Source organism: Syngnathus scovelli, chromosome 3, assembly GCF_024217435.2.
Source record: "Syngnathus scovelli strain Florida chromosome 3, RoL_Ssco_1.2, whole genome shotgun sequence".
Taxonomy (NCBI): Eukaryota; Metazoa; Chordata; class Actinopteri; order Syngnathiformes; family Syngnathidae; genus Syngnathus; species Syngnathus scovelli.
In genome coordinates this window covers 11,365,160-11,391,410 of record NC_090849.1, presented here as the reverse complement: position 1 = coordinate 11,391,410, position 26,251 = coordinate 11,365,160, and the positions used below count along the sequence as shown (strand labels likewise).

Here is a 26,251-nt window from a genome sequence, read left to right as displayed (position 1 = left end):
TGTGTGAGAAGAGGCACCAAAATATGGCGCTATCAGTGTCAGCCAATGAGATACTCGCTTGTAACAGGTTGCATCTGACGTCACTGGCGCGGCGGGAGCGCGCATTTAAGAAGGGCAGGAGACGCGATTGAGCAGGCGCTCAGATCTTCTTATCGCCAGACTAATGTCTCCTGAGTAACCGAGCGTCAGTAAAATGGAGGACTCAAAGCCCTGCAACGGGGTGGCGCTCACCGACAGACCGCAGTGGAGAACTCATTGATGTGGATTATACCATGATTAAACATTGATTGTTTCTCACGTTTAGCAACCACGTCCGTGTTAACAACAGCCGGTGAGTGAGCTGCAGAGGAGGGAGGCGTTGTTCGTTGTGATTCAGTCCGAAGCAGAGCTGGCTGGAAGTTAACGACGAGTAAGGAGAATCGTTGAAGGATGGATGAATTTTCCATGACAGGCCGGTGCGGTCAGCCCAACCCGGTCCGAGCGGGGTGGCTTCATTCGGTGTGAAAAAAAGAAAAGCCGTTTGCTTCTATCTGGCTACTCGTCCTTGAGTTGAACCATGTCTGCGTTTTGCCTCGACCTGAGCACGTCTGGCGTGGCTTCAGCACCACTGGAGTTGGACAGCGACTCCATGGATCCGTGCTATAAACCCGCAGCTCACGAACACGGAGGCGGCCCGGCTCACCCGCTGCACAATGCCGGCTCCGGAGGCCTTGGCGTGGCGTTGGAGGAGGAACTGGCCATGCTCAGCGATGAGCAGGATATAGCGGGAGAGCTCTCGTTGGAACATAACGCCGACTTGCTGTCTCTCTTCCGCCAGAAGGAAAAGGATTTGGTGTTAGCTGCCAAACTGGGCAAAGCTTTACTAGAAAGAAACCAAGATTTGACGAAGCAATATGAAAAAATGCACAAAGACCTCAACAACAAATTAGAGGTAAGAAGCTATCAATCAAGAAATAGAGTTCTTAGATTTATGTACTTATAGTGGCAAAGATTTGTTGTAACGTAAAACAATTGGGTAGTATCATTCAGGCCTCATGGAATTATTGTCCTCTAAGTGGTACTGTACTTTTTCAGGACAGTTAAACTATCTCAAAGGCCAATGGGATTATTTCTTTTCAAGCTTCTCCTAATTCGAGTCATTCAATTTCATCCAGTGCACAACAAAAGTTATCTCAAGGTACTTTTTCATGGTGTGCTTTGCTGTTTTAATTTACTAGTAGGCCTAACTTGCAGGAAATAAATCATAATAACTTTGGTCAAACTTCTGGTCAATCTTGTACTGAATTGCATTGCTCGACTCTAGACGACTGTAGACAATAAACACCGTGGTGCTTTTTTTTTAGGAAATCCTTTACACTACCCAACATGTGGCCTGAGAAAAAACACAAGACTAATCTCCTCACCGTATAAAGCTCCCTGAATCTACTGTACATCTGTTCAGGCCTTTGATCCATATTCATCCTCATGATGCAGCTCAGAATTAAGCTGCTTCCCAATATCAGACCCATTGATGTTGTTTCTGGTGTTAACTTGTGTTGGTGCGCCTGTTCTATTAAAATACTTTGTTTACCATCCACTCAATTTTATCCAAGAAGCAACTTGATGGAACTAAAGTGTGATTATAGCCATTATTAGTCGCAAATTAACCTACTGGTCACAGCTATTAGGAGACAAGCATGAAATTTGCTTTTGATTATCTTTATCTCAATCAAAGATTAATTAAGAATAAATTAAACAAAGAGACGCAATACAAAGGCTTGAGAAATGGCTGAAGGAAGAAAAAGCTTCACTTTTCTTCATACAAGCCAAGTCATATAACATTAATTGTGTATGAAATGAGTGTTTAGCATTTGTTTTGAAAGTAAACTTCCATTTCTAAAAAAAAAAAAAAAAAAATGGTCAAACTGAATAACACTGTACTTCTAGTGCAGTTATTAGGTATATTCCAGTGGTGATGTACCTCTCTTTCCTGTGATATCCCATCTTTAATTCTTTAATGCAGTGTTTCGATGAATGTTGGCAGTACTGATAGAATATCTAATCTTGTACCACTTGTCTTCCGGCAGCACTTGGAGCAGGAGAAGCATGAGTTGCGTTGGCGTCTGGAAAATCGAGAGGGGGAGTGGGAGTGCCGCGTGGCCGAGCTGGAGTCCGACGTCCAGCAGCTGCAGGGAGAACTGGAGCAACATCAGGTCCAGCTAAGGGAAGCGGACAAGGACAAAACTAAGGCCATTAGTGAGCTATCGGAACAAAACCACAGATTGCTGGAACAACTTAGAAGGGTGAGAAATAGTGCATGCGTGTGAGTGTGTTTCAGTGTGTTTAAAGCTTCAGGCAGCATAGAAAGAGGATTTAATTAGTGTGGGCTTTGTGTCACGTGGCCTTAAGTGTTCTTCCACGCTACAGAAAAGCGCATGCAAACAAAATACACGTGTTCATTTCTTCCTTGGTTTGTAACTTGTCTGGGTCTCTCGGTTGAGTTCAAGTCTGCCTGCATGATAAGATGTTCAGCCAGTTGCACTGGGTGATAATTTGCTTTCAGCCTCTGGGTCATACGTCACTCAGTCACCAATGTGAAAGGTGCGCTTTTGAAGCTTCTCATGCTGAACAATTTCGAGCGAATACCCTGCAATACCACTCTGCATGATTGACAGGTATTTCAAGGCAGTCATTATCAATTGCATTAGTGGGAAATGGTCCCTACCCGGACACTGACAGTAATTGGTGTCATTTAATGACCGGCTCGAGATAACATATACTAGAGAGAAGCGTATCCAAGGCCAAAAAGAGAAAAATATATTCAGGGTCAAGATGTGACCATCATAAAATCTTTATCAACAATGACTGTAATGACATGCTAGGAGAAGTACTAAAATTTGCATCTCACCTAAACAGTCGATTTTCCATCATATGTGTCCTTTAAACTAGGTTTAGTCAGTGACGCCTCATGCAGTAATGCCGACCAACAAGAAAAGTACAAAATACTCTGAATGTTATAGCCGCAATAGCTCGAGGAAACCCACACAGGCATAAAGATAAAATTAAAACTCCAAATGGGAAGGCCAAAGCCGAGACGTAAATGCTGAACCTCAACTGTCTGTGAGCCACATGTATTAACCACCATGCTGCAAAATATTGGTGGAATTCTCAGCTGTCACATTTTAGGGGCATTTCACTATACTTGTAATGCTACGCTGTCTAATCTACACCAGGCTGCTGTCTAGTCAGTGGTCATGTGTTTTTATGTGTCGAAATACTAGAGATCTATCACAGTGCAAAGGAGTGATGTCATAGTTTAGCGTAATAGCTTAGCAGGGCAGTGAGGCCAGTAAAGGGTACAAATGCCACATGGCCCAATACCTCAGACTAGCTTTACACCTAAAAGCTGACATGCATGTCTTAATCTCCCTTTGCAATGGTGTACATTGATCCTTTTCCCTCCTGCTGCTTCGCACATGCTGATAAGAGATGACTGATATTTTGCGTCTTGCTCCTGGGTTTCCTCTCATCTTGATCAGATTGTTATTATAATAATCAGCACCCGCCCCAATGGCATCATCATATTTTAATTAGAAGAAGAGTGCAAGAACAATCTGTTGTGTAGCTCTCAAGCAATGCACTCAATGGCTTTTTCTGATGATGTGGGGGAAACATATTGCATGTTATTGTTGTGGCATTCCCAAGAGTTGGTTACTGCATCGACTCAGATCTCACGATCCATTTCTTTTTGCGCAAGATGACTATCTCGCTTACTAGAACAAATGAGGTCAATCACAGTGCTTACGCGCTTGTTCCACCTCCTTTCTACTTTTCTAATTAGCTTGCTACACCGCACCCCTGCCTCCCTCCTGTCCTTTATTACTAAGCAATGGGCTGTCACTAAGTGATGTCAACTGTTTACAAGTCTGATTGGATGGCGCGACATAAACTCCCCCTGGGGAACTGCTTGATGGAAACATGCTATTTTCTTTTGTCCCAACAATCTAAAAACATCTGCTGATCAGGATCCAATTAAGTTCCATCTCTGAAACAATAGGCTAAAGCATCTTTTTTTTTTTTTCATTGGCGATCAAATTACTAGAACCTCCTTTTGGTAAATATTTGGCAATAATTAAAGGGAGACCTCTGGAATAATGGTGGCTCCAAATGGATGGTCTTAGAAGCAGAGAACTCAAAAGGAAATGAAAATGCAACACAGAAGGAGATTAGGCTATAATCCGTGGTAATAGCCTTGCCATATGCATTGAGTTGGGAAGCAAAACAACTTAGCCCCTCACTCATGTTACTATCAACAGGTATAGATTGAGGGTGAAACATCTAAATAGTCACTTTTCTGCCTTTATTTCTGGCCTGATTTGGTAGGCCTAAATCCCACTCCCGTCTTTCCTTGCTGAACGCGTTCATACTCAGTCTTAGTTGGTAAATGGTGTGCTGTATTTATGCAGTTCACAATACAATCTGCAAACCACTTGTCCTTTAATTCATAATAGCTGCAGAGAAATAATGAATAGCCTTTTCATCCAAATAAGTGTGTATTTGTGTGTAGACCACATGAATTGCTAAACAGGAACTGGCAGAATGAATAGCTTCATCAAAGACCTCAGCATATGTGCTTGAACAGCAGTCCACAACCTTTTCATTTAACACTAAGGATTATTGTCAGAATATTTTCAAGGGCCGGCTTTTAAAGTGTGGTGGATAAATGCAACAAAATAAAAGGATACGACCGGCATAAAAAAAAATAGTATTGTGGTGCCGAAGGAAAGTAGACGCAGGTGGTGTGTCGCAAAAGACTTTAATGGACATATTCGTAAAACGAGGAATAGGAAGAATAACAACGGAAGTGCGTTACCACATAAACGCCACGGTCCCAATGGGGGATATGCACGTGACGTCACAGACCGGCCGACGGTTTGTTTGGGTGGCAAAAAGCGGCGGACGCTAATAGGGCCAATGCTGGTACTGGAGCATTTTTTAGCATTTTATCGGTGGCAGATCGTGGCAGAGTTGTTTCGTAGGCAACTTAAACAATGGTGAAGAGTTGTTGTGCCATAGGGTGTGCCTATCGCTTCCAAAAAAGCGATACCAAGAAGTTATATCGGTTCTCGGCGTACCAGACCAGAAAGGATAGCTGGGTGGCGGCGCTTCGTAGGGCAGAACATGGCCGCAACAGCTCCAACCTTTGGAAGCCAGCTATTATTCTTACATCTGCTCAGATCACTTTGTGGGAGCTACGTAATTTAGTTTTATTGACGTCAACATTCATCTGTGAGGTACTGCTCGGATATTCCCTTTTTCTTGCTGCTACTTGGTCATGACCTAAAGCATAATTACACAACTTCAATACATTCAATCCGGTCCATTTTTTTCAAAATAAAAGATCGGTCAGACTTGGATAAATAATGCAAGTTATATATTCTTTCTTTTGCTGCCCGGTGCCAAATGATCCACCGACTGGTACCGGGACAATACATCTTTATTCATTTAACGCTTTCACAAGAGCTGTCACCCTGACAACAGTCTATGTCTGCAGACAAACGTCAGAGATTTAGGTGAAGAAGAAAATTGTTTGAGTCAAAAGGATTGTATTTGTTTTTACTTTTATTGGTTTTGAATCCGTTTTTAATGGGGAAGTCAACCCCAAAATGTTCTTTGCAGCCCAACAAGTAAGAAGTACAGTGTTGTGATTGATGTTTTTTTGGAGGACTATGAATTAAATTAAACAGGCAAAGTCTACCTGTTTTTATCTATCTCAGGGGGCGGCCATTTTTCCACTTGCCATCGGCTGAAAATGACATCATAGTTGGTAGGTATCAGCTTCAGAAAACAAAAGCCGTGATTGGTTGTGACCTGTGACCTGGCAACTGTGATGTCACTTTCAGTCGAGTGGTAAAATGGCCGGCCCCAGAAATGGATAAAAACGGGTCAATTTTGCTGCATAACTCTTATTCCACAAACGCAATATTAATCCAAGTGCCGTGTTTTAGGCTAATAGGGGCACATACCACATATTATTGTTAAGACATTTTTGGGCTTGACTTCTCCTTTAAGCTCCCAAATAATACAGGACAGATACATAACTTTACGCTTTTAATGCCTATGTCTCCATTGGTAGTGTACTGTACTTAGATGGTGATGATGCACTGCACTCTAAATGACTTTGCCCTCATTTTTCTGCCTTAGCTGAGCAGTTTCAGTGAATCAGTCAGCCCCCACTTATGAAAATAAGGTCCATTTTCCCATCCAGAAAAGTCCAAAAGAGCTGAGGTCACTACTCATTGATCAGTCCTAATTCTCTCTGGTTGCTATAACAACTGCAGAACCATGCAAACTGAAAACTGATGGGAAATGTATTCTATCGAGTTTCCCTGTTCTCAGACATTCCAGAGTGAATCGTGTTTTTCGTTGTGAGTAACATAAATTTTGTCCAGGCCTGTTTGAATTATGAAATAATTTTCTTGATTGACAAAAATCGATTGCAGTCTTTTTTTACTATTACTTCTGTCAGTTCCAACTTATTTCCGTTGCTGGTTTTCTTTCTTCAAAGGAATGTGACCAAAAAATAAAGTGTGAATTTTTGAAGCATTATGTTTGTAAGTGATCCGCATTTAATGCAAGTTTGAGTACAGTCCAAAACTGGAAAATGAACCAACCCATCCAACTTTTTTTTCTTTCTCCTGCCTACCACTTCACTACCACTTTTTTTTTTTCACCATGTTTTCCGCATCATGATGAAAACGAGCAATGTGAGGAATTGGCAGATTAAGTGAGTAGACAATGTGTCAGTCAGCCATGATCTCCGTCTGTCACCATGTCATTAAAGTTTATTCCCGTGATCTGACCCTGAAGTGGCCATGACAGATTGCACATCTGGTTGCGCCATAAAGCAGAGAGCGTCATGCAGCTGCCAGCCTGTCACAGATGCCGTCGCCGCAGCAGCCTATGTCCCAGTTCTGTAGCTGACTGAACACAACTGTTCAGTAGCTGGCTCTTATGACCGAAGTAGAATGCTGTAAAAATGATTGGAAATCATGAATCAAACTTATACATTGTGACACTTGCTACACGCATATTAATGCTAATCGCCGTGAAAGTAGTGTTTGCCAGTGCAAAGCAGTTGACTATGCATTATTTCATACCTTGGCTCCTCCCACGATGAAATTTTTATGGAGGTGAGCGAGAGCTTTATGGCAAAGCCTGGCTGCTTGATTATGAAAAAAAATGTTCATCGTGATTATTTTGGTAATGATTCCAATGATCATTTAGTTTTTGCGTGGTGTACAAAACAAGAAAATGTTCAAACTAAAATATTATAACACATTTCATTGAATGGTTATAATCATGTAAGTTTCTTTAGCTAAAAAAAACAATCTACAAAATACAAAATTCAAGTATAGTTTCCTTGTATGAACAAACATAGTGAATTGGATTAATAATATTATTAGTTTTTTTTAATAATTAATTTAATAATTCATTTTCAGAACTATGCCATATTGTAAATGTGCAGTGTAATATTCATAATTGTAATTTAATTTTAATTAATTGCATTGCCCTAGTGAAGCCTACAGTCTGGACAAAGAGGGTTCAACATTTCCAGCTCTAGAATTTGAACAAGAAAATGCACAAAAATTCCTTGGCATTGTTACCAAATCCAAAGTGGAAGCTTAACTGGCAACACTGATAAAGCCTCTAGCTACGCCCAACTTGGTCACAGTGAGGAAAGATGCACGCTACAGTTTGACATTTTGGGAAACCGTTTTCATAGGAATAGTTATAACATTTACAGGAAGAGATTTAGGTGGGAGGATTGACACATAGTGTAAACAACCCAGCGAGTTTCCCGTCAGGGGGAAGAACTCAAGTTGTTGTTGCTTGCGTGCAATGTGCGCACGCAAGCAACAACAACTTGAGTTGTGTGTGTGTGTGTGTGTGTGTGTGTGTGTGTGTGTGTGTGTGTTTGTGTGTGTGTGTGTGTGTGTGCGTGCGTGTGTGTATTTGTTTGAATTATTGTTAGTTTTTCTCTCACTTTAATAATCTCTGTCTGATCAGGCTGCAGACGTGGAGAGGCAGCTATCCACTCAGGTGCATTCCTTACGGGACGACTTCAGGGAGAAGAGTACGTCTACAAGCCAGCACATGACACGACTAGAAACGCTCCAAGCTGAAGTAAGCCATTATCAGCGCGGGCAACGTACCTCAATGAAAATTACACTTGGCATGTATTGTTGCACTCGCCCGAGCTATACAGTACTGACAAAAATCATTTTATTTATCTTAGTAATTTCTACTATTTCTATTTGAAGACCCTGAGAGGTGACTCGGAACATCTGGACTGTTTCAAAACACAAATGCCACATTTAGGATGTGAACCTCATTCATTCCACCCACACTCATAAAACTATCTGTGATACTAACTCACTTGAAGCTCTGGCCAGCTACTGTGAGCTGTTTTAAAAACATAAGATTGGATTGGTGTTTTTTATAAACTATCTATTGGATACGTATGTTTGACTCACTGTTGGAGTCATTTGACACACCATATATGAAGCTCATGGTTTGACACAATTTGTTTCTGGTGATTTTAATGAAGAAAATGCCACCAAAGGGAAACTAATTTTCTCTGTGTCAGACATTAGCTATCACTTATGTCAGTGATTCCCAATCAGGACAGGGGTGACCAAACATTTTCCTTCGAAGGCCACACAAATTGAAGGATTCAAGGACCAATTATATGGTCCGACATTATTTTTCAAGCTAAGAGTAATCTATAGGTATTTTTTTATTCATAGCACTTATTTTATTTATTTGTGTTTAATTTAGTTAAAAAGAAGACAATGCCGAATAATTAAATGTTCAAAATGAGGAAACATAAATAAAATAAAATGAATAAATAAGTAATCAGTTCAGTTGTTACACTCTACGCGGAGAATCATCAACATGTATGAGTGAGCGGTTGCTGATGGTATGACAAAAAAGGTTTAGGGGTACAAAAGTCCAAAAAGGTTGGTAACCACTGACTGCAGTAATGCAATTTAAAAAAAACTCATGCTAGGTAATTCTCATTATTTCCTCTTTCTCTTTGTATCTCGCTCACTTATTCTTCCCTCCTTCCTGATTGGAGCAGCAAGGACTTGAAGTGAGTGGTTAGCAAGTGTTGTTTGGCCTTACTGCATGCTGCATGAAGCTTCCTTAAAAGTATACAAACAAGGTTTGAATGATGGCTTGAATTTGAGTTGAATTTGAGGGGGGAAGGAGCCAAGGATGAATTTCTGCACTACTTGCATGAAATTTCAGTTTGTCTTGAGGATTGTCAATCCTTAAGTGACAGCAGGGAAAACACCCTGACTGCAAAGCCTGTACAGTAATTGGGAGAAAGAGTATGTTCTATTTTTTACCTGAGGCGCTGCAATGTCTGGTTGCTTCCACTTTTCCACCGCTTCGATTTTACAACTGCTGGAATTCGATCTCTTTGACTAAAAGACTATTGTGGCTCTAAATGTTTAGAACATTGCAAGTAGCAAAAGCAAGTGTTGCCGCAGTGTAAAGTAGGTTATCAGATGTAGGTCAAATCCAGAAGGCATCAAATGATCCCATACTGTTGTTCATTTAAGGTTTTATATGTGCTCAGGCAAAAACAATCCAAATCCCACTGTGAAGAATATGTTGAAGGTCGTTACTTGCTGAGTAAGCTGAGTAAGCTGATATCAAGCTTTGTGTAGGCGCTACCCTATCAGGAAGACATTCCTAAGACGAGGGTGGCTGCTCCCGCCTACGCCTGTGCTAGGCAACAGGCATTCTTAAGACCGGTGGGAGTACTTTTTAATCTCGTGTAAGATCCTGCTTTGCCCGCAGACGGGACAGCGCAATATTTAGCCTTTAATCAAGTCTGCCGACGACGCTTTTCGCCGCTTTCACCCTGAAAATCAAGGCAATCCTTGGCTTGTTGTACCCGTAGACCTTTTAAATGGGGCGTCATTTCTAATCACTGATGCTGAACGCGTTAGATTACGATGCTGTCGGAGAGGAAGATGGAGCTGGAGCGGCGGGTGCATGCCATGCTGGAGGAGAACGAAGTGCTCAAGAATACTGTGGAAGACCTCAGAGATAGGACGCTAGTGCTGGAGAAGCAGTGTCACGAAAAGGACCTACAGGTACAAAGCTCGACAACACCCGAGTCGCGTTGCACTGACGTTCTGTGTTTGTACATTGGACTTTCCAAAGAGTTGTCATATTTGGAATTTAACCAGTATTTGGTGGATTATATGCTCCTCAAATCATCAATAAAGCATGCTTTCACGTGAGGCAACAAAACATTGCAACATGCAATGGTTTAACTTTGGAGGATTCGCTGTACTTGCTATAAGATATCCTTTTTTTCTATTTTAAGCCTAGTTGTTGTTATGTATGTTCAGTTGCGGCAGAGTCAAGTGGAGCTTCAGGAAGTTCAGTTGTCGCACAGGCAGCTAACGGCTCGGCTAGAGGAGCTAACGGAGGAGACCAGCCTGCGTAGCCTCACCCCCCACCAGTCCAGCCTGATGTGCGAGATAGAGCAAAGCATGGAGCAAGAGGAGCAGGAGCAGGAGCGGGAGCAGGTAAAGCAAACTCCAATATCAGATGCCGAGAACAATTCAGATTCTTACTTTGTCTCTTTGTCTCTCCATCCAAAGCTGCGTGTTCAGTTGTGGGAAGCTTATTGTGAGGTGCGCTCGCTGTGCTCCCATCTTCGAGGGAATGATGTCACAGACTCGGCGCTATCCACAGATTCTTCCATGGACGAATCCTCGGAGACGTCCTCTGCCAAGGATGTGCCAACTGGGAGCCTTCATGCCAGCTTGCTAGAACTACGCAGACTAACACAGAACTTGCTAGATGGCAACGAGTCAACGGTACCTATGGAGAGTTTACCAATAGTTTACCAGCTTTTATTTATGGGTAGTATATTTTGCCCTGTAGTTGATTGCTGAGAGAGTCTCCAGTTTATCCGCAACCTTAATGAGTATAAGAACGATATATGGGTGGTTAGATGGATTCGATCCTTCGTACCATTTTGTAGTGATGGGTAAATAAAGCTTCAAATTTGCTTCACGAACCAGTCGATGTGCTTTTTGACTCCTTTTGATGGCAATGCGGTGTGTAGAACAGAGAGTGCCATCTAGAGGATTCGAAACTGATTCATGAAGCAAATTTGACGCTTAATTTCCCAGACCCTACCTTCTACATTTTGGATATTTATGGCGATATACTATAAATTATTCATGTGGTGCCTTGGGAGATTTAATTTACATCAACAAAACCTTTTGCCAAGAAAATCTCTTCCTGGTTGACAATGTTTAAAATGGATTGTAGCATTATGTACTGTCAGTTAGCGGTCCAATAGAAACTGACCAAGGTTCTAATTTGGACACTAAAGTTGATTTTTAGAAAAGGCAATGTTAAAGTCCAGTAATTAACCTTGTGGGTCACATTATTGCTATATATGTATTACAACAGAGTCCCATATTTTTGCGTTTACTTTTGAAAGGGTTCTCGGCGCAGTGACGAGGAAGCTCTGGAGGAACAAGTAAAGAAGATGGGAGAAGAGCTGAGAGAAGTTCGAGAGCTGTATGAAGCTGAGCAGGACAAGACACACAATAGTAAAGAAGAGTTGCTACAGCTGCACAATCAGGTATTTGTGAAAAGTCAAGCCCATTACTTGTACACACTAGTGTTGATTAATTACACGATTATGTACTTAAAAACAAACAAACATAATGATTACAGATTTCCAATAATCATTTTCATTTTGGTGAGGATTGGTGCCCTTGAGGACCGGAGTTGGTGACCCCTGTGCTCGACAAACCTGATAAACATATCGCAACCCCTTAATTTTTTTAAATAATAAAGAGACATTCTGAGCACCCTGTATTTATGCCTAATCATGTACAGCACTTTTTTTTTTAAATAATAAAGAGACATTCTGAGCACCCTGTATTTATGCCTAGTCATGTACAGCAGCACATATGCAAGTATCTATTAAAAAACAAAGCAGAATCCCATTGATGTCCATGTCATTTCCCCATCAAACCTACAGATGGCGCTGCTTTCAGTAGAAATATGTTCCCTCCAAGAGGAATCGGAGCGGATGAGGACCATGGCCGAGGTCCGAGAACCCAGCGAGCAGCTCCAGAGTGCCATTAAAGACAGAGATGATGCCATAGCCAAGTAGGCTTACCAGATCAAAACAATTACAACAAAAGAATTTTACTTGAAAATATTATTTTCTGTATTTTGGTCTGTCACCATCACCATATTGTCACTGTGTGTGTCTTCCAGGAAGAAGGCAGTGGAGATGGAGCTGGCCAAGTGTAAAATAGACATCATGTCTCTGAATAGTCAGCTTCTGGATGCCATCCAGCAGAAACTCAATCTGTCACAGCAGCTGGAGGCCTGGCAGGTGAGTTGTCATAATAGAGACGTTTCAATTAAAAACCTTGCGTTCCATCACCTCCGCAATTAAGACGTCTCTTCCTGCTCTGTGGTAAAAATGTGGTAAGAATCATACAGGAACTCACTCAAGTTGGGTACACATGCAATGTTTTTTGTGAACGAACACTCGCCTGACAACAACAAAACTGTTTAGTATAAAGACTGTTAGAGTTGTCAAAAACAAGAAGAAGAAAGATTATAAAAGTAGTAGCAGAAGATGAGATAAAAAAAATGACTGATTATTAATGTGTACCCTGCTTAAGAAGCACTTTCCCTCTCCTTTTTTTTTTTTTTTAAATCATTTAAACCCTGCCTTGTGGTCACACTGGTTCTGTCCCTGCCCGCTCCTTCCTCTTCTGTAACTACTGGCTCTTTCCTCTCTCTCACCCTCCTGCCCACAGTTTGCATCCTCAGGGCTCTTTACAGTATGGCTCTTGTGGTTTCTGATCTAGTGGCCTTTCTCAGACTCCGTACCACCCTCCTCTCCCCTGTGGTACACACCCTCTCCTGCCTTAGAGGTGAGCCCACCTGCCCCATCCCATCATTGCAACCTGCACTGACTAACGCCACCCAGCTGAAACTATGTAACCCATCGTTTTGTCTTCACCTGTCGCCATTTTTAGTGAACCTACACCCTTGACCTCAAACATCATCAAGATTGTCTTAGACAAAGGCAAATCTTCACAAAAAAAGGTTGAATAATCAGTCTGACTGTTTAGTTTTCACTTCCAGCGATGACACGTTATTGTGTAAAGAGCCTCCTAGTGGCCAGGTCCTGGGGTTGCACCAATAGTTTATCAGGAATTGAGCACAAAATATTTGCAGTGCATATACAACCCGACAGCTGACAGCACGCCTGCAACCCTAGTTTAGATTAATTAATTTAATTTAATTAGATTAAATTAATTTCAACAATAGTTTCATGTCATTCTAGAAGAAAACTGCCGCTCAAAGCTCCATGTAGGTCTTGCGCAGTGGTTCTTGTCAAAGAAATAATTATAATAATTAGGGGTAGGAATCGAAAAAGTAGTTCTCAATTTGGCATTCAAAGTTTTAGAGAAGGTCACCTCAAGCTCACCTGAAAAGGTCACTATTTGTGAGTAGTTTATGCAATTTAAGTGATGAGCGCTTTCTGTTGCTCACTGCCCATCCTGTTTGTTCTTGCAGGACGACATGCACAGAGTGATTGACCAGCAATTAATGGACAAGCACCAGGATGAGTGGCGCACAACCCCATCCTCCACGTCCAGGTCGTCCAGAGCTCCCGGAGCTCAGTCCTCCAGACGAGCTCTCCGCCTCTCCGACCGGGACCGAAGACTTTTCTCTTTTTTCAAAAAGAACTGAGCACAGGAAACAGAAGCAACAACAGATTGCGTGAAGAAGAAAGGGTGACATAACAACATACGACACAGCCAAAGACGGGCAGTGGGACACACACACACACACACACACACACACGCACACACACACACACACACACATGCAGCGGTTTGGAGAGCTTGGTTTGTACTTTGCACTTTATCTTTCCCAATGCTCCTTGTCTAATTCTGATGATTGGCTCCCAATGCCACATACAGCAGATCTTCTTCTAAAAGGCCACTTGCAGGACATGATCAGGGTCCAAACGTTTACTTCTACTGAGGAAGGTTTCCTTGTAGTGCCTCTGACCCATCGCTTCTTCCCACTGCCGAGCCTGTTAGGAACTTAAATGCTGCAGCAATGGTCACTGTTTGCACCCATCGTGTCCGGCTAATGACACGTATGTTCGCCATAGCGGAGCAGCTGGATCATGGTGATGCTTCCGTGACAGCACCCAAATTGTTACTTGATTGCTTTAGGAGTTCATTCAGAAATGTTAGAATACAAAGCCACTCCAATTTCTGTTTTACATTGGAAAAATATGAAAGCAAGCCACCAAACAAAAATATTCCAAAACGTGTATACATACAGTGATCCCCAGCCTGGCGTTTTTGTGGGGTGGGGATTCATTCAGCTATTTGTGGATTTTTGGGGTTGAAACATGGTATTTGCTAGAAACCTCAAGCCAAAGCTCTTGTGTAAATAAAAAATAAAAATAAACTGCTTTGGTACCATCCCATGGCATTTTGGAGCCAAGGAACTATGTTGAAGTGAGGAGAGGAGCTTCATTTTCAGACCACTGCCTTTTCTAATCAGAATAATTTGCCATCATCTTGAGGCATCTAAAGGCAATGGGTGGACATTGAATAGTGATTTGCTGTGAAAGTAGGGGTTCCTCATATATGATGAATGATGATCCCCTCTCAGTTTACTTGCTCAGCATGAAATCTGATAATCAAAACAAATCCCATCCTTATATTGTATGAATAGCAACAGGGATGGGCAACCTAAATATTGCAGGGGCCACAATTTCTCATTAGTGCTAATGTATAGGGCCACGCGCTTCCTGACCAGTATAAATGACAAAAATGCCATTTTAAATAAGGAGAACGTATGAACGTGTGTTCCCCCCCCCCACTCAAGCACAGAAACATACCTTACAATATTTTCATACTCAAATGCATCAACTACAAAGGCTTTGAAACAAACCAAGAATAACAACATACTGTTTTTTTATTCTCCCCCAGGCATCAAAAATTCCCATTCAAACATGGCACAAAACCTGCGTAGTGATGGCAAAACGAAGCTTTAACTTTGCTTCATGAACCAGTTGATGTACTTTTTGAATCCTCTGGGTGAAAGAAATGACAAATCAGTGTGCTTTTCAGGCCAATGTAAAACAGAGTGCCATCTAGAGGCGTCAAAAAATACAACTGGTTCATGAAGCAAACTTGAATTCATTGCTACTTCAACCGATACTAATTGCCAAATATCCCTTTGTGCATGTTTTGGAAAATAAATGAACTCGCATATGGTGTATCTCTCTCTATATATCAAGATAGAGAGAAAGAAAGGTTTTCTGGACCTAATTTGGCACATTTGTAGGGGTGCTGCTATCTTATTACAATTTGAAACGGATCACCTCCATTTTTGTTTTCAAAAATTGATCAAGGACCACTCTAAGTGGAGATGGGGCACCAGTTGACCATCCCTGATTTAAGTGTATCGACCATCTAGTGGAAGAGATTTAAATTCTCTGCCTGTCATTGTACATCACTGGTATGGATGAAAAAAGAAAATGTAGTTTTCGTAAATAATCATTTTTGGGAAAACAAATCAAATTGGGTTTTTTTTCCCATGGCACACCTGATGATCTCTCTCAACGTACTGGTTGGGAAGCTCCACAAATTATTTTCTCATTAGCACTAGTGCACTTTGTCATTTTCTGTCTTTTGATTGACCTACATTTACGATGGCAAAACTTCCAACCAAGCTTTGTGTTAACCTGCCACAAGACAAACTGCTTTCCTTGGTGGAGCTAATCCAAACAGGTTCTTCTTCAGCACTTTAGCTTGGCTACTTTCCATTGTCAGTACTCAAAGGGAGGCTTTGATGTCGGTCGGTATGAACCTGAGAGTTTCATATCCCCAATCAAGTATTTATTGATGAGAAAGACACTCTTCTCGCATTATTTGACACATTTTCCTAGGTAACCAAATTCTTCCAATGTTTACATGAGTGTGAGAAGGAGGACAAAAAAATGTTACATTTCATATCATGGAAAGACCCTACATAGACTGTACTATTTTTTTAGGGAGGGGAGGGGCGGGGCGTGGGAGTCTACCTCCATCCTCACTGCTTCAATACTTTATGAGCACTTTGAGTTCTTACTAAGCTGTTGGGCTTCCGTTGAGGTGATGTGTGGTGATGTGAATGTCTATGCGCTACCGTGTTCCTCTTTGTCCATGTGTATGTAAGAGTGAGTTTGAGCCGCGAGCTCAAACAGCTGTGCAAAACCTATGCAGACGTCATGTCATCTCAGGCGGTTGTTTGAGGGAGAAACCCAAAGAAGGATTTCTTTATTTTTAAGTATATATATACTTAATTATATTTAAAAACAAAAAGGTCTCGTTAGGTCTGGATGAAGTGAATATTTCTAAAGAGAAAATCTATATTGTTTCAACAACAACAAAATTTATGTAAAACTTTTTTTCTAATGTTTGGTGTTTCCTTGAGGGACTGATGATTTGCAGAAAGAGGAACTATAGTCACAATCATGGCCTCATAAAAATTTGATATTTCAATACCAATCCGAATGATCTCAATCATTTTAGCCACTGGGCGCCAGTCAATGTTTATTCGAAAGAAAACATTGACATTAAAAGTGTCATGTCAACAACTCAAGTCATTATTATTCTGTATTTGGATGCTGATTTAAAAACTGTCTATTTTTCTATCGCATCGGGTTGTTTGAGGTATTCTCATGTTTGTGTGTTGAAGTTTGACCTATAAAACCTTGTAGAATATGGTGTTTATCATGCATTGTAATTTACAGCTATGACATTTTAGAAAAGCAAATCCACCTGTTTCTAAACCAAACCCTTAATTCGTAACTATTACTAAATACACTACTGCTAGTATATCATAATGTTATGATTATTATTAAAGTTTGATGTGCGATCGAAAAAAATGAGGGCAGATTTGGAATGAACACCCCCCCCCAAAAAAAAAATCCTCTCAATAACTTAACTTGCATCTCTGATTGAATAATTAAATATATATATATATATTGGCCAATGTTTTTTTTTGTTGAACACAAGTTGTTTTTTCTAAAAGCTGACTGTTTACGCCAGGCCCTGACTTCTTCCTCTGTCAACAAAAGCTGCTTGTTGACTTCCTTGAGTCAGCATGTGCATTAAGGTCAAGGTGCTCTGAGAACATGTGTGTGTGCTGGGGAATAAGAAAGATTAGCAGTGTGGAAGTGAATAACAAAACAGCGAAGCACACTGGAATAAAAGACAAAAATAGCTCAAAGTTGAATGTAATATGCGCTACAATCATCCTGCATTGTTTGTTTTTTCATTAGTTTTTTTGTCCTTTTTTTTATAAGTTGGAGTTTTAGTGTGCTATGCTAATGGTGTGATATAATGTTAGTGGTTTAGAATGACAATGGTAGCATCATCCTTATGGAATACTGGTTTCTGTCTGCTCTGTTTATGTTGATAAAGCCATTCATAATAACTCTATATGAAGAGTGCCTTATAAAAAAAAGAAAAAAAGTGCACTGTTGTTGATAGTCATGTATGTTACAATACATTGAACATTTGACATCGGGTGGAACATTCAAAGAATAAATGCCAGTCACTCTTGTCATGTTTCTTTTGTGAATTGATTTGGTAGCGTTGTTTTTAATTATAACATTGGTGAGTTTCTGAGTCATTTCCTTATTGAATGCATTTTTATCCCTTTCAAAAGCTGTTTACGAAGTATTTTGCGTGATGTGTAACCAATCGGGTAATTGTGAGTGTGACACAGGCGCACCATTGAGATTTTGCTGGGTCTATTGTGCTCTATGAGACTTTCCATTCACTACCCACGAACAGCATCGCTTTCACTTGGAGAACACTTCCAACTATTCCAAATATTTCTCATGAAATTTTCTGAGAATTTTCTTCCTCTAATCAACACAAAATAGTCTGCTTATAATAAAAAAACACAGTGTTCCATTGGAATTTTTTTTTTTTTTTTTTGCCTGTCTACATGAAGCCATTAAAGGATAACAAATTGACGACGGCCTGAAAAACAGAATCCACCATGAAGTCATCTAGCAATCCATTTTCTATATCGTTTTAATTTGTCGTCAGCCAATCAAAGCCCATGACATCCATGTCTGTGCATATTTACTAGCAATGGTACCATTTTAGGCATTAGTATGATGAAGATGGCACTGTGTTCAGACAAATAGGCTACATTTGAAAACTAGAATTAAAATAGTGGGGGGGGGGGGTATTTTAGTAATGAACCAAAACTTTCCATTTAAAATGAGTTGTTTGAAGAACTAACGTATATGTAATAAATGTTGCTCACTGTCATAATTTCTAGCCCATAGAGGTTATCTTGCGTGAAACCCCAAAGAAGCCTTTACGTCAGGGGTGTCGAACTCCGGTCCTCGGGGCCGCATTCCAACATGTTTTCCAAGATTCCCTTGTTAAGTGCACCTGTGTTAAAGGTTTGGCTCCTGCAGAACGTGAAAATGAACTGATCTTTTCACTCAGGTGTGTATAACGAGGGTAACTTGGAAAACATATTGGAACGCGGCACCCCGAGGACTGGAGTTCGACAACCCTGGTTTAACTGAAAGTGGAAAGTGCCACACCCGCCCTCACCCCCACTTTCTGATTGGCTGGTTGATCTGTGACATCTCTCAGACACTCCATTAGGAACACCGCCATTTTCAGGTGTACCTAATAACAGGCCACTTTATTAGGGAAATATCATGGTCAAAGGTGTCAAACTCCAGTCCGCTGGGCCGCATTCCAACATGTTTTCCAAGATTCCCTCGTTAAGTGCACCTGTGTCAAAAGTTAGGCTCCTGCAGAACGTGAAAATGAACTGATCTTTTCACGCAGGTGTGTATAACGAGGGTAACTTGGAAAACATACTGGAACGCAGCCCCCGAGGACTGGAGTTGGACAACCCCTGCTTTACATGTTTGTCATTGATCAAATATTTATTTTCCGCCATAGTTTACAAAATACAAAATTCTCTAAAAATCCTAAAATGTGATTTCCCGAAACTCTTTTAACACATCCCGTCTCTTACAGTTGACGTGTATCTATGGGCCCTATCCCAAGTTTAAGTAGGAGAAATAGCATAATCAATGGCTGACTGAATACTTTTTTGCCCCATTGTAAAACTACATGACAAGAAACTACAAATGATCTTCCCATAAGACACCAGAGTCCACTTCCTCCCACACTTTATTCACAGAATTCAAAAATAGACACAGGTTGAAAATGAAGTCAGGCCACAAGTCACTGACAAATGAACGCAGTTGTTACGTGTCAAATATTCATTCCTTTTCAAATTGTTATTACAGATTAGATTCATTGAGGGCAAACTGAATAGTATGTCTTTTTTTTTCTCCAGTGTACAGCAAACCACAGCTGATGTGTGTTCAAAAAGAACACATGGGGCATGGTTAAGCGCATGCCCGTGATGTTGAATATAAACACAAATATTTATATATACATACTTAATGAAATAATAATAGAGTGGGGGGGGGGGTGTTGAGCGCATTGTGTCAGATGAACGTGATGGCTGCACCTCTGTCCATCTTCCGAAAAAAAAGAGGAAGCACAAAGAGGACTGACTCCCTCACAAATGATGGGCTAGCAGCCAACAGGCAAGGGGACTGATTGGCTTCTGACGGACCAATAGGAGGCGCTGATGAGTGGGTGACTGGACAAAAAGCACTAGATTGTCTTACAAGGGAAGACAATGGATTTACTAGTACAAGGATAATTCAGTGAACTAGTAGAATATTAAATTCTCAAACTTACTTGCCATAGAAAACGTTAGGCGTTACTATGGCAACAATGAGGCGCACCACCACCGTTGAACTGTATCACGGTTTTAAAAAATAAAAAAAAAGAGGAAAATTCAAAATGACACCAGCAAGTGGATTAAGACTGCAGCAGCTTGACACCTCTGCTGCACTTTGAGAAAAAAAAAGAGAGAGAGAGAGAGAGAGAGAGAGAGAGAGAGAGAGAGAGAGAGAGAGAGAGAGAGAGAGAGAGAGAGAGAGAGAGAGAGAGAGAAAGGAGATGTAAGTCAAATCAAAAGGATTGTTGGTTCAACCCCGGTTAGAAGAAATCTTGGCAAAAAATTGGCTTTGTCCGATGAATCAGACTAGCAATCATTTGATTTGACGGCCGTCACATCAGACATGTTGAAATTTCATCTTGATCTCTTGGCGTGATCTGTGCTAAAGCGAAGTCCCCTGCCCATCGTCATCTCCCAATATTCCCCCAGCCCAAAAGAATGCAGCTAGAAAAAGAAACAAAAAGTCAAAAGAAAAAGCCCCTCTCCTCAAGTGCTTAATGTCCTGTGCAGTGAGAGAAAGAGGAAGGATGAGACGCGGGACTTGTATGACAATGGTGTGATGAAGGGGATGTACACAGGAGCGTTGTGGCAGTCAGTCGTCACTTTGCAGACCCTTGACGTAAAGGAGGCGCTGCCGCTCGATTCCAAATAAGACTTTTGATCAGACCTTTTCAATAATAAAATCTGTACATATATTTCTTCATCATTACTTAGTCCAAAGGGGACGCATATTTTTCTCTTTAATCTTTAGCGTATATTTTGTAAATCTTTAATTTTGACTTTGTGAGTCCCATCCGGTTGCGATCAAGGCGCGACGATCGCTAGCAGCACTTTTTCTTCCGTTTACTATTCCGGGTGAGTTTGACCACGTCGTTCTGTTGCTGCTGCTGCTGCTTGGCTAGCACCTCCTTCTTGGCTCGGAGCACCAGCTCCGTGATGCAGTTGAACATCTGCGCATAAAAAAAAAAGCAAAGGTGCATTGAGTGGGGGGCCGCTTCCCACAAACTACTTCCTCTGGCGTTACCTCTTCCACGTTGATGTTCTCTTTTGCGCTCGTCTCAAATAGGTTGATGCCCATTTGTTCGGCAAACTTCTGCGCGTCGGTGGTCTCCACCACTTTGGAGTTGGGGTCGTCGTTTTTGTTTCCCACTGAAAAGCCAACACACGTCTTCTAGTCTTCTAACAATGCGCCAAACATTCTAACACCCAACAATACTGAAAGCAAGTCTCCGTTTTATAGCCTGATTTCATCTTGCGTACTAGGTGATTTTTTTATGCGAATTTGACAAGCTTGTTAAAAACTCTCTATGGTGTGTCAATTTATAAGACTGTTTATCCATTTTGCAGGGTCTTCATCAGGGCAGGCAATCTTTATAGTCAAACGTGTCCAAAGAATCAGATCATATGTCAACACTTGAGTTTAGCAAAGTCACGGACTCCGTGATCCCAAATACTGGGGAGAAGCGGAGGGAAAACTAAGGCCCTCGTTCGTAGCAGGGAATCTAATGACTTTTTTAGTTTTTTAATACTCAGAGGAATCATGGCATGTTATGGGTTAAGATATTTCAAATGTGTATAGAATTCTTATTATAGAGCTCCTGTATTGGCCATCACAAGGTCATTATTTCAAGTCACGGCCAATGGGTGCATGCGGTCTCCACACTGGACAAACAACAATTATTCTCTCTATGCTAACACTCACCTAATATTCGGCACACATCATCACAGTTCTGGTTGATTTCATGTAACCATCGTTTAACGTTGACAAAGGACTCTGCGCTCGTGACGTCGTAGACCACGATGACGCCGTGTGTTCCTCTGTAGTACCTGAACACACAGAAAAGGAGAGTTATAGCATGGAGGAAATGAAACCCCACCTGACAACAAATACAACAAATGTTTAAAGTGTACTTCACCAACGGTGCACGTACACACGTAATGTGTATTGCCAGGAAAAACAACAAGACTTTTGGAACAGCATCTGTGGTGTGCAAATGATTAGAGTGATAGCCTCTGTGGTATACAAATGATTAGAGTCAAGTCCAATCCGGTCGAAAGTAAACCTGCAGCTGGAGCTTCAAACGGAAAGCCGGCCCCAGTGTCGCTGCAGAGCGCCAAACAAACACAAAGAATCTTTTGTCCACATCATGTTTGCGCGCATGTGTGTGACATGTCAGCGGCGGAGGGCATACAGAGTTGTCTGAACATGCCTACAATATACAGCTCGAGTGGTGCAGACAACCGCAAAGGAAGGAGAACTGGCTGTTTGTCAGCAGCCTGGTAAGAGCTACGCGAATGAGGAACCATTGAATGGCCCGCATGCACACATATTGAGACACAAATATACACACATGGACCAAACCAGTGTCCAAAAGTCATCTCAGAGCCTGCTCTCATATTCAGAACCATGTTCGTCACACAACGAAACCTCTCAAATTGTTGAAAGTTAATCTCATCGACACAATGATGCCACCACTTCATTCGCGTCTTTCTGGCGGTGCAACACTAACAGATTAAATACCACAATTCAGATTTATACGCTTGTTCTCCGGGTTACATCGTTAACAACTTTGCATGTGCTGGTCTGATAATATTTGCTGAGTGAACCACTCCAAATATTCTTTTGATGTGGTCTTGTGTGTCATTTCATTTCTCAACTTGCAACTTCCTCACTTGTCGTGCCTCTGCTTACATGTTAGTGCCTTTGACATGAGACACCACTGAGGAGACTGACGGAAAAAATTGAAGGTAGACACGTTTGCAAAAATAAGACCACTGTCCATTGTTGACGTCATTTCCCAAAGACTGCAACTAAAGATTTACGCCAGGCCATTGACTCATGTCACATCAACCGTCTGAGTGGTTCAGTTATTACTAACACCACATACATATGTCCACTTTGTGTTTTGTTTGTGGGTTTAAATTGAAGTAAAAAAATGATCAACTCTTACGCTTCATAACTGTGCAAATGGTCTATTGAGAACAAGTCTCACTCAGCCCCGCGTGTATTTGGAGTGACTTGTAAATATGTATAAAATGTTGATATGTTGCTCATGTATTATGAATGTTAAAAAAAATTAGACCCATCAAAACATTTTTAGCTTCTTTATGTTCTCAGAGCAGCTGTCCCTGCAACAAAAGTCATATATAATCACATACATGCAGCTAATTAATTGCAGAAGTCTTAAAATAGCATGACACAGCTCCTTAAAGTGAAGGTTGAGTAGTCCTATAGTGAAACTGCAATGTAGTATTTCATAGAAACACGACTCAGTTCAGTGGGACCTCCAAAGTGGAATACTCTCAGGTCGTACAATGTCATTTGAGCCATGTCACACCAAACCTTAAACAAAATTGGAAGAGTTGTGTTCTTTTTCTTTTATTGATTTATTTATTATAAATTTTCCAGCAAAGCCAGAAATTGAATTATTATCAGTGAAAATTTCAGCATTGCATTAAATTTTTATAGTAATTTCCTGCCACATTATGGGAGGAATGTGGTTGCCAGCAGCCACTTGGGTTTATTAAATACAATCTTAGATAACATTGTTTAAAGTATAGAAAAGGTGAGTAGTAGTGAAACGCATGCGACTGACAGACAAATGAATCACGTCAGTTTTTTTTAGTCACATTTTTTTTTAACAGGTTGCAAAAAAAATATATATATTTGAAACAACTTTTCTGAGGATGTCTGCTTCATCTAATTGGATTAAATTTGAAGACCACAAAAGCCATTTCTTGGTTTCTTATTCAAAACCAGAGCCTCACCGGAGACATTTTTGTGTTTGTGTGTTCATTGACTCACGTGGATGTGATAGTGCGAAAGCGCTCCTGTCCTGCTGTATCCCAGATCTGTAACTTCACCTTCTCCCCATTGATCTCCACCGTCCGGATCTTAAAGTCCACGCCGATTGTGGTGATATAGCTACCTGCAAAAATGAATGCAGCCTGGCATCAGATTTTATGACCAGCCTCTGTAATTTTGTGAGGAGAAAAATATGATGTTGGGGGCTCACTTTAGTGGGCATCTAAAATGACAGCTAAACGCCACAGTTATTGTAAAGTGTAGCACACGCCGCAGTCAGCTGTGTGAGCAATTTTAGTTTAATTTACTCTTACCATAACATACAATGGGGAACCTATTTTTATACAAGCACAAAAGTTCATATTAAAATGCAGCATGACTACAAGCTTTAAGAGTGGCAATCCGATGGGGCTAGAATTAATTATTTAAATAGATTCCATTTAACAACAGTTGATTTGTGCCAGAAACTGTACTTGACTTTAGAGTCACCCACCTGAAAATGTATTGTCTGCAAAACGAAGCAGGAGACTGCTCTTCCCCACTCCTGCCGAAGAAACGGAAGGACAGCATGAGGTTCAGGGGAGTCAACGACACTGTTTTTGTGAGCTCATAACAAACATCCATTGATCGCATTGGCTGGGAATCCGAGCACAACAGCGTGGCACAAATACAAACCCAAAATACAATGTGGACAAGAATAACTGCAATAATCCTGCACTTAAAAGTTATGCACACAAGGTGTTCTCGTGTTGAATTATTAAAACTAATCGAAAAAATACAAGTCTGATTAAATGGATTTATGGAAAACAAACTGATGACCAATCAGGTGAGGTCGTCACACCATAGGAAAAAAGAGAAGGGCGTGTAAGCGAGAGTGAAGAGTAAGGAAAATGAGATGTCGGCTATGAAATTCCTTTGTTGAATCTGGAGTGGGTTCAAGCCATCGGCTACCTATTGTGCATTGTCAGGTGGTGTTTTATAGCTCTAATCGTAAAAGTTATCAGATTCATTCGGCCTCCCATTATTTTCTCCAAACAATGAGAGGCCTTGAAGGAGAATACGTATTGATAAGCTCCAAAATGTTTGTCCTGACATCTTTATTTTAACGAGCAGCACTTTAAGCAAGCAGTATTTAAACAAGGAGCGAATTGAACAGTCATCCTTGACCAGTCACCCAATTCTTTTCAACAGCAGCACCACAGTGGAAGTTTGAGGGCGCCAGTGTGTGTCTGTTCTGAAAATAGGCAGCAGTCATTGCGTTTTGGTCTCGTTACCACAGCATGGTGTTAGTCAGTTGGGGTTCCCCAGTGCAGCTGAAGGAACACTGGTATCAGTGTGTTGCCCCTGATGCGCTTGTGCTAGTGTCTGGATGGACAATGGATGTGAGACTCAGACCCCACAAAGCGGTCCAGTACTGAGAGTAGAGTGTTTAACGTGGGGGGTGCATAACAAGATTTTGATAACTTGTAGATTCAACGAATAAATAACTCCAAAGAAATAGTCATTGACCTTGGGCAGTTCAACGATTAATTTCACGGAGTTACCGTAAAACAGCAACACTTCATTTAAACGTGACTGCCTCTCAATGCTAAACAAACTGCAGTGCAGCATTCCTTTAACAAAATCAGGATACCAATCTACATTAATCTAAATAACAATAAGTTGTTGCAGCAGTTGTTAAGCGTTGTGGTAACCTTGTTGTAATATCACTTTAGCCTGCGGCTAGTGCAAGCAAACACAACAGATTCATGGCCCGTGCAAAAACATGCTAATTTCATGCTAGCTGCCGCAGCTAATGACACAAAAACAAGCGGTAACGCGGTCTAATTGGCTCCTGTAACACTCCAGTGAATCATGTGTGGTCGACTTTAGGCGTTTTACGTATTTTGTCTGTAACGTGAACAGAACAGGAAAACATTCGAGGGACAAACTCTTCAGTTGTGGGGGCGATATCCGGCCTCATCGACAGACATGCCGAGCCCGGACGCACAACCTCCGCCCTGTCACTAACAGTAACATGGCGGCCGAGTAAATGACACTCGACAAATGTTTTCTAAAATCAATGCACAAGGAGTAGAAAACAAAACATGGTGGCATGGCGGGTCTAGCACGCATAGCCATGTGTAAAAACAGGACAGGCCAACTGCCCGTGCTACATCCCCGACGTCGATTTACCGCTGTCACCGATGATGAGCAGCTTGAAGAGGTAATCGTAGTCCCTGGCCATGCCGGTGGATTGTGGCTCACCCCCGCCTTGTGTCGCTTCTTGCACTGTTTGTGGTACAAGTCCCTTGTTTCTTAAGGAGAAAAAAAGGCACGATCTCGGGCCCCCCAATTTTGCCGGGGGGAAACTAAGCCACTACCGGTGCTGGAAAGCCTTTTCCCGAGCCGGCGTGTTTTTACTTCTCGGGGGTTCTGTCCCTCTGCTGCCAGCGGCCGGAAACTGCGCTTCCTCCTCTGCTGGTCCACCCGACTCTCTCCGATCGGGCCGCACTGCGCAGGCTCCAGCAGCAAAAG

The 26,251-nt window shown here is 41.4% G+C and overlaps 2 protein-coding genes across 4 annotated transcripts; one reads left to right on the top strand and one right to left on the bottom strand.

Annotated features, from left to right (window-relative positions):
- The first annotated feature begins 119 nt into the window (after positions 1-119).
- LOC125965846 (BICD family-like cargo adapter 1) lies at positions 120-17,693 on the top strand. Of its 2 annotated transcripts, XR_007479988.2 has the most exons (11): positions 120-931; positions 2,067-2,282; positions 8,050-8,166; positions 10,005-10,151; positions 10,413-10,592; positions 10,668-10,886; positions 11,522-11,665; positions 12,071-12,201; positions 12,313-12,433; positions 12,867-12,983; positions 13,633-13,780. XR_007479988.2 is itself a non-coding variant. In XM_049716694.2 (10 exons), the coding sequence occupies exons 1-10, from the start codon at positions 557-559 to the stop codon at positions 13,807-13,809; spliced, it is 1,827 nt and encodes a 608-aa protein (XP_049572651.1). In that variant the 5' UTR covers positions 121-556; the 3' UTR covers positions 13,810-17,693. The 2 variants fall into 2 exon arrangements, 1 of the variants encoding a protein (XP_049572651.1); XM_049716694.2 differs by lacking the exon at positions 12,867-12,983 and having other exon boundaries at positions 121-931; positions 13,633-17,693.
- Positions 17,694-19,286: 1,593 nt separating this feature from the next.
- Positions 19,287-26,222, bottom strand: rab35b (RAB35, member RAS oncogene family b). Of its 2 annotated transcripts, XM_049716695.1 has the most exons (6): positions 25,910-26,218; positions 24,228-24,278; positions 23,735-23,858; positions 21,632-21,756; positions 20,954-21,078; positions 19,287-20,879 (listed from the first exon to the last, which is right to left on the bottom strand). In XM_049716695.1, the coding sequence occupies exons 1-6, from the start codon at positions 25,959-25,961 to the stop codon at positions 20,751-20,753; spliced, it is 606 nt and encodes a 201-aa protein (XP_049572652.1). In that variant the 5' UTR covers positions 25,962-26,218; the 3' UTR covers positions 19,287-20,750. The 2 variants fall into 2 exon arrangements, with proteins under 2 accessions (XP_049572652.1, XP_049572653.1); XM_049716696.1 differs by lacking the exon at positions 20,954-21,078 and having other exon boundaries at positions 25,910-26,222.
- Between the last annotated feature and the right edge of the window lie 29 nt (positions 26,223-26,251).